The 20,816-nt window shown below is 45.2% G+C and overlaps 1 protein-coding gene across 2 annotated transcripts in view; it reads left to right on the top strand.

Annotated features, from left to right (window-relative positions):
- ARL13A (ARF like GTPase 13A) overlaps positions 1-20,816 on the top strand; it is a 126,371-nt gene that overhangs the window by 72,481 nt on the left and 33,074 nt on the right. For both annotated transcript variants that reach the window (XM_077292343.1, XM_077292344.1), the window contains 3 exons: positions 2,821-2,926; positions 5,539-5,723; positions 9,374-9,491. In XM_077292343.1, coding sequence (XP_077148458.1) covers positions 2,821-2,926; positions 5,539-5,723; positions 9,374-9,491 — 409 coding nt within the window. The remainder of the gene's footprint in view (positions 1-2,820; positions 2,927-5,538; positions 5,724-9,373; positions 9,492-20,816) is intronic.

The following is a 20,816-nucleotide window of genomic DNA, read 5'->3' as shown; positions in this document are numbered from 1 at the left end:
CATCAGTGTGCCGCAGGGTCATCAGTGTGCCATAGAGTCATCAGTCTGCCGCAGGGTCATCAGTGTGCCGCAAGGTCATCAGTGTGCCGCAGGGTCATCAGTGTGCCGCAAGGTCATCAGTGTGCCGCAGGGTCATCAGAGTGCCACAGGGTCATCAGTGTGCCGCAGGGTCATCAGTGTGCCGCAGGGTCATCAGAGTGCCGCAGGGTCATCAGTGTGCCGCAGGGTCATCAGTGTGCCGCAGGGTCATCAGTCTGCCGCAGGGTCATCAGTGTGCCTCAGGGTCATCAGTGTGCCGCAGGGTCATCAGTGTGCCGCAGGGTCATCAGTGTGCCGCAGGGTCATCAGTGTGCCGCAGAGTCATCAGTCTGCCGCAGGGTCATCAGTGTGCCGCAGGGTCATCAGTGTGCCGCAGGGTCATCAGTCTGCAGCAGGGTCATCAGTGTGCCGCAGAGTCATCAGTGTGCCGCAGGGTCATCAGTGTGCCGCAGGGTCATCAGTGTGCCGCAGGGTCATCAGTGTGCCACAAGGTTATCAGTGTGCTGCAGGGTCATCAGTGTGCCACAGGGTCATCAGTGTGCCACAGGGTCATCAGTGTGCCGCAGGGTCATCAGTGTGCCACAGGGTCATCAGTGTGCCGCAGGGTCATCAGTGTGCCGCAGGGTCATCAGTGTGCCGCAAGGTCATCAGTGTGCCGCAGGGTCATCAGTGTGCCGCAGGGTCATCAGTGTGCTGCAAGATCATCAGTGTGCCGCAGGGTCATCAGTGTGCCGCAGGGTCATCAGTGTGCCTCAGGGTCATCAGTGTGCCACAAGATCATCAGTGTGCCGCAGGGTTATCAGTGTGCTGCAAGGTCATCAGTGTGCCGCAAGGTCATCAGTGTGCCGCAGGGTCATCAGTGTGCCATAGAGTCATCAGTCTGCCGCAGGGTCATCAGTGTGCCGCAGGGTCATCAGTGTGCCGCAAGGTTATCAGTGTGCTGCAGGGTCATCAGTGTGCCACAGGGTCATCAGTGTGCCACAGGGTCATCAGTGTGCCGCAGGGTCATCAGTGTGCCACAGGGTCATCAGTGTGCCGCAGGGTCATCAGTGTGCCGCAGGGTCATCAGTGTGCCGCAAGGTCATCAGTGTGCCGCAGGGTCATCAGTGTGCCGCAGGGTCATCAGTGTGCTGCAAGATCATCAGTGTGCCGCAGGGTCATCAGTGTGCCGCAGGGTCATCAGTGTGCCTCAGGGTCATCAGTGTGCCGCAAGATCATCAGTGTGCCGCAGGGTTATCAGTGTGCTGCAAGGTCATCAGTGTGCCGCAAGGTCATCAGTGTGCCGCAGGGTCATCAGTGTGCCATAGAGTCATCAGTCTGCCGCAGGGTCATCAGTGTGCCGCAAGGTCATCAGTGTGCCGCAGGGTCATCAGTGTGCCGCAAGGTCATCAGTGTGCCGCAGGGTCATCAGAGTGCCGCAGGGTCATCAGTGTGCCGCAGGGTCATCAGTGTGCCGCAGGGTCATCAGAGTGCCCCAGGGTCATCAGTGTGCCGCAGGGTCATCAGTGTGCCGCAGGGTCATCAGTGTGCCGCAGGGTCATCAGTGTGCCTCAGGGTCATCAGTGTGCCGCAGGGTCATCAGTGTGCCGCAGGGTCATCAGTGTGCCGCAGGGTCATCAGTGTGCCGCAGAGTCATCAGTGTGCCGCAGGGTCATCAGTCTGCCGCAGGGTCATCAGTGTGCCGCAGGGTCATCAGTGTGCCGCAGGGTCATCAGTCTGCAGCAGGGTCATCAGTGTGCCGCAGGGTCATCAGAGTGCCACAGGGTCATCAGTCTGCAGCAGGGTCATCAGTGTGCCGCAGAGTCATCAGTGTGCCGCAGGGTCATCAGTGTGCCGCAAGGTTATCAGTGTGCTGCAGGGTCATCAGTGTGCCACAGGGTCATCAGTGTGCCACAGGGTCATCAGTGTGCCGCAAGGTTATCAGTGTGCTGCAGGGTCATCAGTGTGCCACAGGGTCATCAGTGTGCCACAGGGTCATCAGTGTGCCGCAGGGTCATCAGTGTGCCACAGGGTCATCAGTGTGCCACAGGGTCATCAGTGTGCCGCAGGGTCATCAGTGTGCCACAGGGTCATCAGTGTGCCGCAGGGTCATCAGTGCCCCTTTATTTACCCCCTATCTGACAAGAACAGTTTATATTCTTTTTTGCAATCGTTTTTCTTTCCCTTCTTCCAATAATCATAACTTTTGTTACTTTTGTGGCTGAGGTGTGTTTTGATGTACGAGTCGTAGATGTGGAAGACAACATTCACTTTCAGATGTGATGTACTAAAAAACAGGAGCAGATATTTTAAGTATAAGGTGGAATAATAAGAAAACATGGGGGCAATAATTAGAGTTTTTAAAGTAACCGTTATTTTAATTTTTATTTTATAAATCAATAATACACATGAAAGTAAGCAACTGTGTAATGGATCTTATCAGAGAAATCCGCTCCTTTCTCCTCCTGGACTGATCCTTCAGTCTCAAATTTCTTTGTTTTTGACGGCACATAAAACTTAGCGTACCCGCAAGAGAAATTGACATGTTGTAGATGTGAAACACTGACATCCATTTTTGATGGGGGGGACTGGAAGAAGCTTCATTATTTGTACAGCGAAAATACAAAAACTCATGGTGGGAACTTATAGTAAAAAGCAAAGTTTGCAATGGCACCATGAGATGGCAGAATGCGGATCAGTGACCAGCCTGCCGTGCACGCCTCGCATGTCCCCGTGTGATATTCCTTCTTTAATGAAAATGTGATACATTAATACTTATTCTAGACGTTCCTTCTTTTTCAGCTTGGCAAATAAGCAGGACCGAGCCTCCGCGCTTCTACCTGGGGAGATCATTGAGGTGCTCTCATTAGAAAAGCTCGTGAACGAAAATAAGACGCTCTGCAGAATTGTAAGTTCTGTTATCTTTATTTTTATAGATTTTGAATGTAATCTATCAGCACTTGTGATGAGCGCGCCTGCTGGAATAAGGTTCTGTAAGTACTCCTTGCACTAGCGGACTGGCAATATTGTGTCAAGGAGTACCGCCGTTCTACAGGGACTAAATCACTGCTTATGTTTAAACTTTCAAATGATTTTCTCTTCCCTGACCTTAAATGTTCTAAATTCATTATTCTAAATGCTTGTTGCCTACAGTAAAACATGGTGGTGGCCATGTCCTTATGTGGGGCACATGAGCTGCTGGTGTTGGGGGGGCTACATTTCATTGAAGGGATTATGTGCTGCCCAGATGACAGAGAAGATGCCGCCATCACTCCGTGTCCTTGGTAGACGAACATTTTTCCAACTTGACAACGATACAAAACTCTGATCTGTTACATTTCTGAAGCAGACCAGGTGAAAGTGATTTAGTGGCCAAATGTCTCCTGATCTTACCCCAACCGAACACATATGGGGAATTCTGTGAGACAACTTGTCAACACTCTCCATCCACCATCCAGGCTCTACAGCTCGTTTTGAAGAATGGAAAAAAATAGATGTTGCATTATGTCGCCAACTTGGTCATTCCAGACCTAGAAGACTTGGTGCTGGTTTTATAAATCATGGAGGTCATACAGAATACTAGAAGTAGAAGTGTTTGATGTGGGGTGTACTCATTTTTACATCAACTGAACTGAGTAAAACTGAGGATTGTGTAATGTAAGTTATACTAGTATTAACCTTACATTCATGTTATGGGTTAAAAAATGTTCTATGAAGCTCAGAATTTTGGAAATTGTTCTTGTGTTCAGTGAGATAAAGATTAAAATCTTACTTTTCAAAGGGGATGTACTCATTTATCCTGAGTACTGTAGATATACAGCTCTGGCAAAAATTAAGAGACCACGGCACAGTTTTATAAAAATCAGCTTCTCTACATGTCTGACAGCCATTCCATTCCAGTGTCAGTTGAATTCCAACCAGAGTTCACCTCATTCTACTTGTGCTTCTGATTAGGTGATCACCTGAACCAAATCTCATTTAACAAAGGAAAGTATAAAAAACCCTGCTGTGGTGTTCACAATCCTCTTGCAATAGGACAAGCTGGATGGCAAAACAAGTGCTAGGAATATCCCAAAAGTAACAGGAATTAAAAAATAACTTTTAACCATGCCAAAGGAGTTGAAAAGAAAAGTCTGGAGTGAGGAAAAGAAGGGCTCAATTCTGGCTTTACTAGTGGAGGGACACAGTGAACGTCATGTTGCCTCCATCCTTAAAATTTCTAAGACAGCAGTCCATTAGAACAAGGTCAAGCAGCAGATATTGGGGACAACAAAGCTACAGACTGGCAACAGCCGCTGTAGCGGGGACAGGTATGATATAATTCTCCAGACATTTTATTTCAGTAGGCCCAGGAATATGAGCTATGTTCATGTGAGAATGAATGTTGACTATTATTGTCAATTGAAGTAATGTTCAATGGCTGCTATTTGTTGACTGGCTGTTAATTAGCTATTGTATCTGTCCCAGTATTGCAGTCCTATTATTGTTCTACTATCCTTGGGAAACAAGGGCACATGATAATTGAACAATGTTTGTTAATAATGTTGATGATGATGACCCATTAGTGCTCTGCAAATATGAAGGACAATCTATGCATGTTGTTTGAACACTCCTGCCGTGAGGGATGCCCTCATTTCACCTTCCCCCAAGCCTGTGGAGGAATGCCTGAATGAGAAGTCGTGAACTATTAAAAGGAGGATCTACCTGTGTTTAGAGGATCTACCTGTGTTTAGAGAGAGACCACATTCCAGTAGCCATGAAATCATTGCTCCAACAGAAGAAATACGGAGATGCTTCATTGACCATCACTGAACCCTCAAAGACGTTTAGAGAATCCAGGTTGGGACAATCAAGTCACCTGGCTTCGTACATCAATGGACTGTCAGCTTCCCAAACTTGTCGTTACCTTCTCTCTGTACAAGGGACAGGTGGAGGTAGTCGGCCCTGGAAGCTCTGAAGACACAGCTGCTTTTATCCCGGCAAGTCAGCGGAAGGGTGAGACTCTGCAATTTTGCACCATCTTGGGTATTTGCTGGGACTGTCCTATGTGTTATTTGCCTGTTTTGTGGCTCAGTAAAGTATTGCCACACTGTTTTACTCTCACCCTGTGTTGTCTGAGTAGCATTGCGCCCACAGTAAAAGGAGAGCGGGCGTTCGGTGGGTTGATCCCTGGTCCATGTGGTTTCAGCTAGCGGACTAGGGCACCTGCTGCCCGCCCGTGTCTTCACAAGTTGTGATGGTCATAAATGATGAGATGGTGGGCACAATAGCACCACAATGAAAGCAAGCGACGTTTTACAGAGCAAGGGCTAATCATTTTGTAGCTGCTCTGAAATTGTGGATAGGGCACTAGCTCTGAGCTTCCTGACCCCATTTGACCTCTTTTACATAACACAGTCATAGCTTTCGGTACTCTTAGAATGGTGCGTGCCATTTTTAATTTAAGCAATTTAAACTGAGAACTAAATGACATAAATAAGTAAATGTTTGTTAAGCTTTTTGTCTGTTTTCTTCATGTAGGAACCGTGTTCAGGAAGTGCAGACTTTTATTCCAGTCATGACTGGTCCACCCTAAAAGGTCTACGTTGGGTCTTACAATTTGTGACCATCAACTATTCTACACTCAGTGCTCGTATATCACAAGACAGTGCGGAGCAGAAAGAAAGTAGTCATCACAAGGCATCTGTGAGGCCACAAAATCACAGGTAAGCCATTGTTTCATAGACCTTACAGAGGCTCTACATCCAGGATGTACAATAGAGAAAAAAGAGAAAACTTTTTATATGTTTGCCTTTTAAGACAAAATGAAATGCAAATGGCACATCTACAGGGCAATCATTGCAATGATGTTGTCACAGAGCCTCAACCTGTGTGATCACTGGGGGGGGCCTTGCTGTGACTGACAGCTGGGTCCAACTGTGATGGCCTGGACTGGAGAAAACTCGGTAGTGACCATGGTTAGACAGTTCTAATTGGGCTCCCCTTTCTGCCCCCAAAAATATTCAGCGGAATAGGTGGGGTCATAGCTCCCAACTTTTATAAATAGGGAGAGGGACATGTATTGTGGCAGGTATACCGTAATTGTACCCCTATTGAAGCCCCTTTGTATTCTCACCTCTTTAACGGCCATTATAGAATATGACAACTCCACAGTGGCCCCAACATAGTGTAATACCTCCACAGCATGATGCCTCTAAAGTGTGCCTCCATAGTTTCCCCATACACAGTATGAAGGCATGTCAGGATGATGGTTTCCATTCAGTATGATGCCCCCACAGTCTCTCACTCAGTATGATTTCCTACAGTATGATGGCCACCAAAACCCCTACACAGTATGATGGCCCCAAAGCCCCTCACTTAGTATGACAGCCTCCACTCAATATGATTCCCCCACAGTGCCCTACAGAGTATTATAGTCTGCACAGCTCCTCACTCAGTATAATTCCCACCCAACCCCCACACAGTATGATGTCTCCACACAGTATGATGGCCCCGCACAGTATGATGGCCCCGCACAGTGTGATGGCCCCACACAGTATGATGGCCCCACACAGTATGATGGCTCCACACAGTATGATGGCTCCACACAGTATGATGGCCCCACACAGTATGATGGCCCCACACAGTATGATGGCTCCACACAATATGATGGCCCTGCACTGTGTGATGGCCCCGCACAGTATGATGGCCCCGCACAGTATGATGGCCCCGCACAGTATGATGGCTCCACACAGTATGATGGCTCCACACAGTATGATGGCCCCACACAGTATGATGGCCCCACATAGTATGATGGCCCCACACAGTATGATGGCCCCACACAGTATGATGGCCCCACACAGTATGATGGCCCCACACAGTATGATGGCCCCACACAGTATGATGGCCCCACACAGTATGATGGCCCCACACAGTATGATGGCCCCACACAGTATGATGGCTCCACAGCACTTCACTTAGTATAACAGCCTCCATTCAATATGATTTGTCCCTCACTCAGTATGATGACCCCCACAGCCCCCACAAGTATTGTCAATCAAAAACAAACAAACAATACTTACCTACCCTCACCCCCCTGGTGCACCTCTGTGGTCTGTGCAGTGTGATGACTGAGGCCCCACACAGCAGTGTGATTGCAGTGTCATCATTGCGCCTGCAGTGTGCCGAGTCTCAGACTCATATTTAGAGGCCATTGGATCCCTGATGCACCGTTCTATTCAATGGCATCCTATCCTGGCATACTGAGTCCGATGAAATTGCGGCAACAAGCGGGGGAACCGCTCTCCACCTGCCACACCACCTCTGGGGGCCGGGCTTCCTTTGTCGACTGTTTCCTCAACCCTCTCTTTGATGTGCTTGTGGGATGCCAATAAGTTGCTCTGGCAGCACTGGGGCTTAACAACAACCCCTAAGTCTGCCATATTTGTACACCTATGTCACTCTTTAGTGATGTAGCAGTGTATCACATGCACAGCGAGACTCATCCATAATCAAGTCACATAATCAGATTGCAGGATGCTATTCCATCCTTATCTAATAACACAAATAGCAGGTTACACCTGAGGGAGCAGCAATCTACAGCGAAACAGGGCACCATCCTATCTCCCTGCCAGCTCCATCTTTTCTCTCTCCACCTTCACATTTTACTTTGGCGTTCTGGATCAGTTGTTTGGTAACTATATGGAAAGTTGTGGTTGCATCTTGTTATTTGGTTGCATCTTATTGTGGTCCCATCTTATTATTTGAGATTCACCATGTTTTGCATTTTACTGCTATAATAGAACGATTATATAATGGTGTCTTATTGTTGCTCTGTCACATTTTTCACTGCATTTATCACACTGTTCACCAGCATATTAACCTGATGGGTTATGTGTCTTTAGAGCAGAGGATTTTAATGTTTCGCCTTATCTGGGTGACACTCGGCCTCTTTCTTTCATTCCATGTTTTGGAATTTTTTAGTGTTTTTATTTGGCGTAGTGTCCTGAGTGTATAACCTATATGGAGGTATTACAACTTACTTTGCATGTATTTATGTTTTCGCACCATTTTTTGTTGCTGTTTCCTATACACACTGAGGCTCCGATTCATCAGCGCCGGACATTTGCTCTCTAGTTTTGGTGAAGGATGCGCTGGAGCAAGTTTCTGCCGGAATCCTGGTGACAAATGGTTGGTGATTCAGGACCTGAGACTTTGTACAATGTTAGGGCTCGCTCACACTGTCCAGGGCATAACTCGGATAATTGCTATCAGATATTTCATCGGACAGTATTTGCTCCAGTGTTATACTATGGGGCACTGCCGACTAGCGTCTATTTTCTCATGCCGCGTCAGTATGTGCATATTGGATGGCGCAAGTCTATGGATGCAGACTCACAGAATGGAGAAGATGTAGAAATTACGTCCTCCGTTTTCTCCGCACCTAAGCATTTTGTTACAAGGTATATGCCCATTGGTATCAGCATTTTATTCCTTGATATGTTTGATTGTAACTTGTTCAGGCCAAGCAACCTGTGTTATTGATGTGTCAAGTGCCCATCATTTCTTTTCCTCTTTTTGTGTGTGTGTTTTTGTGTGGTTTTATGTAAGCTTCATGCAGAGTTGGCACTCTGGAGGGGGCAAACTAAGAAATGCCCAGGGCCATCATTTCCAAAGGGGACCCCCCAGCATGGCACCACCCAGCTGAAGCATCGGTGGGCTATCAGTCTATGGGGCACCTGGCTTTACAAACCAGAAACTACACTGATAATGCCAGTCCTGCATTATCAGTGTAGAAGGACCACTGGTGACATCAAAGTCACATGAAAAAAGGTCCTTCACCCTGCGGGAGAGGCTGGAATGCCTATACGCTCTCCCTATGTATACAGCATAGAGTGGATATAGCACAGACTAGCTATAGAAAAGATTGCTTATCACACAGACAGTATACAGCCTTAAAAAGGGAAAATAAAAAACGCAAATGTGTTTCATCCTAGCGTTTCTGCATTAGAAAAATACGTTAAAATTGCTGCATCAAATCTGCATTAAAACAGCATGAAAAAGGGGGAAAACACAAAAAATAAGTAGAAAGGTAGAAAAAATGCAACAATTAGAGTAGACTGCTATTGTGCATCTTAGTGAAGACACTTGAAGGAAAATGCAAGAAAAAAACGCAGCGTTTTGTGCATGTGGACACGGCCTGAGTGTTTACTGCTTTGCATTTCTTAAAACTGATTTTAATGTAACCTTACATAAAGTATCCTTTCTTCTAAAGTCTTCATAAAGTCTCCTTATTTCTAAATAAAAGAAAAACTTAGAAGTGAGTAGCTACTGTACATGGAATAAGTTTTCTTATATTTTTTTTCTTGTTTTCCAGCGAAGTGTCAGGATCCGACGTGACTCACGACAGCAGCACCGAGCTTGTGAATTACAAACATGCGTTTCCAGGAGGCAAGAGGCGACCTCTAAAACCTATCCAAAACCTGCTGACACAGGTACTAATGTTATGATGATGTTGCTTGGTTCTTCAGTGGAGCTGTGGGTGTTCCTGGGTGGTGAGACTTTAAATATCTGTTTTCATCCAACAGCAAAGCGGGTAATTACAGTCATGGCCGAAAGTGTTGGCACCCTTGAAATTGTTCCAGAAAATGAAGTATTTCTCTCTGGAAATTATTACAATTACACGTTTTGTTATAAACAGGTTTATTTCCTTTGTGTGTGTGTTGAAAAAACACAAAAAAAGAGAGCAAAATAGGCAAATTGGACCCCCAATGGGCCGGAAAAAAATTGTTGGCACCCTCAACTTAATATTTGGTTGCTCGCCCTTTGGAATAAATAACTGCAATCAATCGCTTCCTATAACCATCCACAAGCTTCTTACACTTCTCAGCTGGAATTTTGGAGCTCTCTTCTTCTTTTGCAGACTGCTCCAGGTCTCTCACATGTGAAGGCATCTTCTCCCAACAGCAATTTTATGATCTCTCCACAGGTGATCAATGGGATTTAGTTCCGGACACATTGCTGCCACTTCAGAAGTCTCCAGCTGTGACCGCTACTCATGACTCACTGACAAGCCACGAGGCTGGGTAATCAAAATGTCCGTGGTCGGAAGCCAGCAGGGTACAGGGCCGGACTGGCCATCGGGCACTTCTGGCAAATGACAGAAGGGCCGGTGCCAGTCGTGGGCCGCTCAATCCGCCTCCCCCCGCCGCCGTCGACTCACCCCCCTGCCGCCGCATTCAACTATACCGGCGTCGACGCCGGTACAGTTGAATGCAATGATGGAGGAGAGAGCGTCTACAGACGCTCCCTCTCCCATCATTCAATCATTCCCCGCTCTGCCTCTGACACTGCAGGTGCGCGATGACGTCATATCATCGCGCACCTGCTGTGTCCCGGGCAGACTGCAGCCGCTGAGACAGGAGCAGGAAGCAACGCGGGCAAGAGGAAAGGTGAGGAGAGTGTTTTTTGTTTTTTTTTACTGGACTGTGGAGACATTCTCGGGGGGAGAGGAGGAGAGATGCGGGCTGTGCTGGATATACCACTGTGCGGGCTGTGCTGGATATACCACTGTGCGGGCTGTGCTGGATATACCACTGTGCGGGCTGTGCTGGATATACCACTGTGCGGGCTGTGCTGGATATACCACTGTGCTGGATATACCACTGTGCGGGCTGTGCTGGATATACCACTGTGCGGGCTGTGCTGTATATACCACTGTGCTGGATATACCACTGTGCGGGCTGTGCTGGATATACTACTGTGTGGGCTGTGCTGTATATACCACTGTGCAGGCTGTGCTGTATATACTACTGTGCGGGCTGTGCTGTATATACTACTGTGCGGGCTGTGCTGTATATACTACTGTGCGAGCTGTGCTGTATATACTACTGTGCGGGCTGTGCTGTATATACTACTGTGTGGGCTGTGCTGTATACTGCTGTGAGGGCTGTGTTATCTACTATGCGGGCTGTGCTATATACTATGCGGGCTTTGCTATATACTATGGGGAGTATATTATCTTCTATGGGGAGGCCATGTTATGTACTATGTGGCTGTGGTATATACTATTGTGGGGGTATATTATATTCTATGGGGGAGGTTGGTTTATATACTATGGGGGAGGTTGTGTTATATACTATGGGGGGCTGCATTATATTCTATGGGGGGCTACATTATATATTATGGGGAGGTGGGCTGTATTATATTCTATGGGGTTACATTATACTCTGTGGGGTGGCTGCATCATACTCTGTGGGGTGGCTGCATTATACTCTGTGGTTGCCGCATTATATTCTGTAGGGTGGTGGCTACATTATACTATATGTGGGCTGCATTATACTGTATCGAGGACTATGGGGAATACGTTATACTATATGAAGAACTATGGGGTGCATTACTGTATACTATGGGAAGTGAATTGTACTACATGGATGACTATGGCGGTGCATTATACTATATGGAGCACTATGAGGAGTGTATTATGCTATATGGAGGACTATGAGGAGTGTATTATACTATGTGGAGGACAGAGCAGTGTATTTTAATATATGGAGGACTATAGGGAGTGTATTATACTATATGGAGGACTGTGGAGCACATTATAATATATGGAGGACTATGGGGTGTATTTTACTAAACAAGTAAAATGCTGCATATTCAGATTGTTTTTGCCGGAACAAAAATCATTGTTCTCAGCAGCACATTGCCGCTGTAAACTGTAGATGTGCTGCTGATAACATGATACTGTGTGGGGATCGGTTAGTGATCTGTTAGTGAAGTGATCGTTCTGTCCCATCATTCTTTCTCAGACGATGGAAAGAGGCCGGGAAACAAGTGTTGAACAACTTCAGTATTGTCGATCAAATTCATTTAGCGGCCTGAACTCAGCGCTTGTAAATACAACCGAAATGCTTTTGTGTGATGTGCAATATGTTAGCATTTTGGGCCCCATTTTAAACTTTGCCTAGGCGTAGGGCCCCACTTTGCCTAAAACCGGCCCTGCCTACAAGTGTACAAAGATATTATAAAGTCACCATGTGACAAGTGGGCCTGTGTAACTTCAAATGCCAGGGCTGAATTTTAGTCCCAGTCCGGCCCTGGCGGAGTACATCATAGAAAGAGGGGTGACACACAAGAATAGTCAGGTCATGGTTCAGGGGTCAAAATACCAGGAAGATAGCGGATCAAGCAAGGGGTCAAAGCAAACAGATGGTCAGAGTGCGACCCTATGTCAGGCAGCAGATCAGAGAGCACAGCAATAAGGCACACATACATCAGTGAGTAGGAAGCTACGATTGGCACTAGCCTGAGGCAGAGAGCTGGATAAATAACCAGATAATTATGCAAACAGGAGACAGATGGATGAAGCTCAAGCAACACCCTAACTCCGATTTAACAGCTAAACTGTCATTTAAGACACTGACAGCTCAGCATGCCGCAGCATCCGATTGGACAGCTGAGCTGTCCATCAAATACTGACAGCGCAGCCTTCCCCTGGTTCTAGATTGGACAGCACACAGTAATTTACTGCATCCAGACACACAGAAAGGTGACACCAGTGCTTTGTTTCCATCCATTTCTGGGGCTTCGTGAAGGATGTTTAGGGTCATGGTCCTGATGGAAGACCCATGATCTAGGACACAAACCTAACTTTCTGACACAGGTCACTACATTGTGACCCCAAATCCTTTGCAAATCTTCACATTTCATGATGCCTTGCACACATTCAAGACACCCAGAGCCAGAGGCAGCAAAACAACCCTAAAATATATTTGAACCTCCATCATATTTGACTGTAGGTACTGTGTTCTTTTCTTTGTAGGTCTCATTCCCTTTTCAGTAAACAGTAGAATGATGTGCTTTACCAAAAATCTCTATGTTGGCCTCATCTGTCCACAAGACGCGTTCCCAGAAGGATTTTTGCTTACTCATGTACATTTTGGCAAACTGCAGTCTAGCTTTTAAATATCTCTGTGTCAGCAGTCGAGTCCTCCTGCCATTGTGTGTCACTTCATTCTCATGTGAACAAATAGTTTGCGCTGACACTGATGGACCCTGAGCTTGCAGCACAGCTTGAATTTCTTTGGAACTTGATTGGAGCTGCTCATCCACCATCCAGACTATCCTTGCAATTTGTCATCAATTTTTCTCTGCCATCCACATCCAGGCCGATTAGCTACAGTGCCATGAGTTGTAAACCTCTGGATTATGTTGCTCACTGTGGATAAAAGAACAACAATATTTCTGTAGATGGACTTATAACCTTGAGATTGTTAATATTAGTAAACAATTTTGGTTCTCAAGTCCTCAGACAGTTCTCTTCTTCTCTTTCTGTTCTCCCTGCTTAGTGTGGCACACACAGACACACAATGCAAAGATTTAGTCAACTTCTCCACTGTTTATCTGGTTTTAGGCGTGATTTCCATATTGCCCACATCTGTTACTTGCCACGGCAGAGTTTGAACAAGCATCACATCCTTGAGACAAAGTTGCTTACCCACAATTTTGAAAAAGTGCCAACAATTTTGTCTGGCCCATATTTGGGGGTTTGATGAATATGTACAACTAGCTGTACTACCCGGCTTCGCTCGGGTTAATAACTGCTGTTAGCAAAATAGAATGTGTTAACAAAAATGTATTCATGTTTGCAAGCCTCCCATCCCTCTCCTCAGAAAGTTCATTGGCCCTTGAGGAAGCAGCTCTTGTTCTCTTGTCTGTAAGCCTCGCTTCCCTCTCCTCAGAAAGTTAATTGAGGAAGCAGCTGCTGTTCTCATGTGTGTCAGCCTTGTTTCTCGGTCTTCACATTTTTCATTGGCCCGTAAGGCAGCTTTTCTTTTTGCATCAGCTGACATTCGTGCCATGGAATTCCTTTTCTTATGAGGCATTATTGTGGTAACAATAGTCTGTAACTGGCAGTTTCTATATCCTCTCACATAGAGGTAATGTGACTGACATCAGCCTTTCCATCAACACACCCTAACTGACATGCTATTACCTCACACAAGCTTTGTTATACCGGGAATGTCCTTTGTTGCCTATATTAACCAATCAGAGCTCAGATTAATTAACTGTAGCAAAATAGAAGCTGAGCTGTGATTGGTTGCTATTGGCAGCCTGATAAATTCCCAGCCAACAGGAAGCCCTCCCCCCTGGCAGTATATATTCGCTCACACATACACATAATAGACAGGTCATGTGACTGACAGCTGCTGTATTTCCTATATGGTACATTTGTTGCTCTTGTAGTTTGTCTGCTTATTAATCAGATTTTTATTTTTGAAGGATAATACCAGACTTGTGTGTGTTTTAGGGCGAGTTTCATGTGTCAAGTTGTGTGTGTTGAGTTGCGTGTGGCGACATGCATGTAGCGACTTTTGTGAGATGAGTTGTGTGGCGACATGCGTATAGCAACTTTTTGTGTGTCGAGTTGCATGTGACAGGTTAGTGTAGCAAGTTGTGTGCAGCAAGTTTAGCGCATGGCGAGTTTTGCGATTGGCGAGTTTTATGTGTGGTGCATTTTGAGTATGTGCAAGTTTTGTGAGGCAACTTTTGCATGTGTTGCAACTTTTGTGCATGTGGCAATTTTTCCGCGTGTGCAAGTTTTGCGTGTGACGAGTTTTCCATGAGGTGAGTTTTGCACGTGTGGCGAGTTTTGCGTGAGCCTAGTTTTGCATGTGGCGAGTTTTGCGCATGGCGAGTTTTGAGCGGTGACTTTTGTGTTTTGACTTTTATGTGGCGAGGTTGGTGTATGTGTGGTGAAATGTGTGCTGAGGGTGGTATATGTGCTCAAGCATGTGGTAGTGTGTGGCGCATTTTGTGTGTGTGTTCATATCCCCGTGTGTGGTGAGTATCCCATGTCAGGGCCCCACCTTAGCAACTGTATGGTATATACTCTTTGGCGCCATCGCTCTCACTCTTTAAGTCCCCCTTGTTCACATCTGGCAGCTGTCAATTTGCCTCCAACACTTTTCCTTTCACTTTTTCTCCATTATGTAGATAGGGGCAAAATTGTTTGTGAATTGGAACGCGCGGGGTTAAAATTTTCGCCTCACAACATAGCCTATGACGCTCTCGGGGTCCAGACGTGTGACTGTGCAAAATTTTGTGGCTGTAGCTGCGACGGTGCAGTTGCCAATCCCGGACATACACACCCACACACACACACACGCATACATACACACACACGCACGCACGCACGCACACATTCAGCTTTATATATTAGATACATACACACACACACACATTGAGCTTTATATATTAGATAATATATTAGATACAGTGGGGCAAAAAAGTATTTAGTCATTCAGCAATAGTGCAAGTTCCACCACTTAAAAAGATGAGAGGCGTCTGTAATTTACATCATAGGTAGACCTCAACTATGGGAGACAAACTGAGAAAAAAAAATCCAGAAAATCACATTGTCTGTTTTTTTATCATTTTATTTGCATATTTCGGTGGAAAATAAGTATTTGGTCAGAAACAAAATTTCATCTCAATACTTTGTAATATATCCTTTGTTGGCAATGACAGAGGTCAAACGTTTTCTGTAAGTCTTCACAAGGTTGCCACACACTGTTGTTTTTAGGTTGGCCCATTCCTTCATGCAGATCTCCTCTAGAGCAGTGATGTTTTTGGCTTTTCGCTTGGCAACACGTACTTTCAACTCCCTCCAAAGGTTTTCTATAGGGTTGAGATCTGGAGACTGGCTAGGCCACTCCAGGACCTTGAAATGCTTCTTACGAAGCCACTCCTTCGTTGTCCTGGCGGTGTGCTTTGGATCATTGTCATGTTGAAAGACCCAGCCACGTTTCATCTTCAATGCCCTTGCTGATGGAAAGAGGTTTGCACTCAAAATCTCACGATACATGGCCCTATTCATTCTTTCATGTACCCGGATCAGTTGTCCTGGCCCCTTTGCAGAGAAACAGCCCCAAAGCATGATGTTTCCACCACCATGCATTACAGTAGGTATGGTGTTTGATGGATGCAACTCAGTATTCTTTTTCCTCCAAACACGACAAGTTGTGTTTCTACCAAACAGTTCCAGTTTGGTTTCATCAGACCATAGGACATTCTCCCAAAACTCCTCTGGATCATCCAAATGCTCTCTAGCAAACTTCAGACGGGCCCGGACATGTACTGGCTTAAGCAGTGGGACACGTCTGGCACTGCAGGATCTGAGTCCATGGTGGCGTAGTGTGTTACTTATGGTAGGCCTTGTTACATTGGTCCCAGCTCTCTGCAGTTCATTCACTAGGTCCCCCCGTGTGGTTCTGGGATTTCTGCTCACCGTTCTTGTGATCATTCTGACCCCACGGGGTGGGATTTTGCGTGGAGACCCAGATCCAGGGAGATTATCAGTGGTCTTGAATGTCTTCCATTTTCTAATTATTGCTCCCACTGTTGATTTCTTCACTCCAAGCTGGTTGGCTATTGCAGATTCAGTCTTCCCAGCCTGGTGCAGGGCTACAATTTTGTTTCTGGTGTCCTTTGACAGCTCTTTGGTCTTCACCATAGTGGAGTTTGGAGTCAGACTGTTTGAGGGTGTGCACAGGTGTCTTTTTATACTGATAAGAAGTTTAAACAGGTGCCATTACTACAGGTAATGAGTGGAGGAAAGAGGAGACTCTTAAAGAAGAAGTTACAGGTCTGTGAGAGCCAAAAATCTTGATTGTTTGTTTCTGACCAAATACTTATTTTCCACCATAATATGCAAATAAAATGATAAAAAAACAGACAATGTGATTTTCTGGATTTTTTTTTCTCAGTTTGTCTCCCATAGTTGAGGTCTACCTATGATGTAAATTACAGACGCCTCTCATCTTTTTAAGTGGTGGAACTTGCACTATTGCTGACTGACTAAATACTTTTTTGCCCCACTATATGCCTTTTTTGTGTTGTTCCAAAACACACACAAAGGAAATAAACATGTGTATAACAAAATAGGTGTAATTGCAATTTTCGGAGAGAAATACTTCATTTTCTGGATCAATTTCAAGGGTCCACAACTATATATGCAAAGTATTTGCATACATCTCACAATTTGCATCCCTTTTTCCAGAACACTCTTACGCCTATCCCGAATGAACCTGAGGGTAATTCACACAGAGGTTCTTGAGAATTTATTTTTGGAGCAGGTCTATTTCAAGAAACTCTTGGAAAGTGGTTTAAAAAATCTTTGAAAGACAATTTATGTCTATGGTAAAACCACTTTTCTGGTTCTGTCTTTTGAAGATTTTTTTTCTGCTCAAGGTTTGAAAAACGCCTGGTGGGATAAAAAAGAGAATGTATGTCACTTCTTCTGTGGCTCCTGATGGCCTCTGCTCCAACTAGGCTCTGTCAAGTCAAAAAATTGTAAAATATAAGATTGTAAAAAAACGCTTCAGGATAAAAACTCTTCCAAAACTCTTCAAGCGTATGTGCCCATCTCGTCTCTTTCCTGGTTTTTCTAGGAGAAGCTGCTATAGGAAAATGTCTTTTCCCTGAAGTGGCTTCTCTGGCAGCTTTGGCGTTGTTTTTTTGAGCGGTTGTGCCGCCGGCATCTTTTCTCTGTGTCTACCATTATAATGATGACATTATGTGCACATATCCCAGACGGCTCCAAGAAACAAAAAACTCCTTCAAAAACTCCCCAAGGAAGAAGCATTTTTTAAAGTTTTTGGTCACCTCTCTCCCTGTGCACATACCCTGACAATGCCCCTGCAGAAAAACCAAAAAAGGCCCAATTTCAGATTTTTTTTTTTCTGTCTAAGCCAATTTATTTTGTTTTGTTGGACAATCGCATGTAAAAACGGATGTTTTGGTGTAAGAATTTGGACTTTCCAAAGTACAGAAATTGGTAAATATTTGCTAAAAGTGACAAAGACAGTGAACCTACATTGTATTCACTCAAATGGGGGAAAGATAGCAATGGATGAAAAGGAGTCTATACTAAACGTAGAATTCAATACTTTATGAATAGAGGTAAAATTGAATTGGGGTTCTTGGGTCTAAAGGGTAACGTTTATCCTTGTGGAGAGGGACAAGCCAAGTCTGACATTTCTTTCCTTTTTTCAGCTGTTAGACCTGATTTCTGTCACTTGTGGTGTTTTCATTACTTTACTAACAATTGAGACAATATTGTGACACTATCAACACTATATGATATAATTGTGCCAACACTGACACCTAGTGTCCAATATCCTGTATTGTCATTAGACTAAGTGCACAAAAAACATTTAATAATCACAACTGTAACTACCCGTGTACTATTTCTAGATTTTAAATTAGTGTTGTTCCTTAGGTATTTCTAAAGTGGATAAAAAAATTTGCTTTAAAAATAAAGGGGAATTTATTGTCAGCTTTACAGCCTGATCTAACCTGAGCGAGACATGGGACTGAAGCTTGGTAGCTTGGTATTGATGATCAAATGCCTCAAAAGCATCTCCACAGCTCCTCTCAGACATCAGGATTCACAAGTTGGTGTTGGTTGAGAACTTTAGTTTTGAGAGCAAAAAAAGTAAGCTTTTTAATGACATCCCTTTCTTACATCCAATACCGTGGCCATTTACTGCTATAATTATTGTTCCCTATGTTGTAAACAGACCCCCAAAAATTGACCCTATTACGAGTCCTGCCAACTCCCAGGACCAGGGCTGCCACTAGGAATTTCGGGGTTCCATACTGGCAAAATTTTCGGGGCCCCCTTGTGATTCCGGCCAGGCTCCACCCTAGCCCCGCCTCCACCTCTGGAACTGTCCACAGTCAAAAGATTTTTTAAGCAGCCACCACGACAAGGTAGACTCTTTTGGCCAAGCTCTACTCTACTCTATCCTATTAATCATTTGTTAAAATATCCAATACAATTTAGGTATATTTGTATTTATTTTTCAATTTTTAAAATGACCAATAATATCACATACACGGGACAAATACCACCGCACCATGACCAGACACCATATTACCACCACATAGTGACCTATAATACCACATACAAGGAACAAATACCACCACACCATGTCCAGACCACATATTACCACCACAGTGACCAAATAATATCACATACAAGGGACAAATACCACCGTACTATGTCCAGACCACATATTACCACCACTTGATGACCAATAATGCCACATACAAGGAACAAATACCGCCACACCGTGACCAGACCACATATTACCACCACATAGTGACCAAATACTACAATACTGATCAGTAATAAAAAAAACACAATACTATCACCATAAGTGCCATTATACACAGGAGATCTGTACTTAGTATGCAGTGTCTGTGTACAGGTAATACAGTGCTCACTGGTGACATTATACACAGGAGCTCTGTATATAATGTATAGGTAATACAGTGATCACTGGTGACATTATATACAGGAGCTCTGTATATAGTATACAGTGTATAGTGTCAGTGTACAGGTAACACACTGACTCACCAGTGATGTCTCTGGGTGAAGTCCTTCATTTTTGCTTTTCATCTTCATCCAGAACAGACCACTGTTACTTCTTCCAGCCAGGGCTCGTCTCTGCAGGAAATAACAGTTAGCTAGAGCACCGCTTGCAGAACACATTACTTATTTTTTTTCCAAAATTCTAAACTACACCAGATGAAGAAAAAAAGGCGACACTGTTGCTCTGTACAGTAACAGGACCGCCACCCCCATTTAAAACAGTATCTTCAAAAAATAAAATAAATACCTCACTGCAGTAATAACATCCTCCATCCTGGCCCCCGTGTGTCTCATTCCTGGCTCCAGCCATATGTTCTCCCATCCTGCCTCCATGTGATGTCCCATCCTGCCCCATCCATCCCATGATCCTGCCTCATGATCCTGCCCCATGATTCTGCACCATCGGTCTCCATCCTGCCCCATGATCTTGCACCATGTGTCTCCATCCTGCCCCAAGATCCTGCCCCATCTGTCTCCATCCTGCCCCATCTGTCTTTATTCTGCCCCATGTCTCCATTCTGCCCCCATGTCTCCATTGTGCCCCGTGTCTCCATCCTACACCCAGGTCTCCCATCCTGCCCCATGTCTCCATTCTGCCCCCTGTGTCTCCATTCTGCCCCTTGTCTCCAACCCCGCCCCTTGTCTCCATCCTGCCCCCTGTGTCTCCATCCTGCCCCCTGTGTCTCCATTCTGCCCCCGTGTCTCCATCCTGCTGGTAAAACATTTTGCTTTCAATAAAAAAAAGAACTTTCTCCTTACCTGGCCACGCTCCTGCGGCGATGATGATCCCTCCAGGCGTCTCAAGTAGTGTTGAGCCACCCCCCTAGTGTTCGAGTTCGGTTCGGTTCGTCGAATTGGGGCGTGTTCGACGAACACCGTCGAACCCCATTGAAACCAAGGGCAGGCAAACACAAACACATACAAACACATAGAAAACACAGAAAACACCTTAAAAGGTGTCCAAAAGCCGACAAACTGCTCAGAAGACACAACAAACACATGGAAAAGTCACAAGTACATATAGTCATGCGAAAAGAAAAGAGGTGGAGGAGTAAAAGGAGGAGGAGACACAGATATAAGCATGTCATGCCCTTCTAAAATCAAGAAAGGCTGGAGTCAAAATCTAAAATCAGCCTACCAACACCTAAACGTCGTGACAAAATTTTTTTTAAAAGAAATATCTTTAGGTAGAATGGCGGCGGGTCCATTCTGAACACATTCCTTAGAAGACGTAGGGGTAACCCCGTTGGGAGTTGTGCCAAAAAAGGAACCCAATACATTCAGACTAATCCACCATTTGTCATATCCAAGGGGCAGGTCAGTAAACGACAACATCGACGCAGAACCAAGTACAGTATTATGTACTGTACCTCCTTTG

The sequence above is a fragment of the Ranitomeya variabilis genome, chromosome 2 (genome assembly GCF_051348905.1).
Source record: "Ranitomeya variabilis isolate aRanVar5 chromosome 2, aRanVar5.hap1, whole genome shotgun sequence".
Lineage (NCBI taxonomy): Eukaryota > Metazoa > Chordata > Amphibia > Anura > Dendrobatidae > Ranitomeya > Ranitomeya variabilis.
The sequence above is the reverse complement of the archived record's forward strand: the minus strand, read 5'-3'. Positions and strand labels throughout refer to the sequence as shown.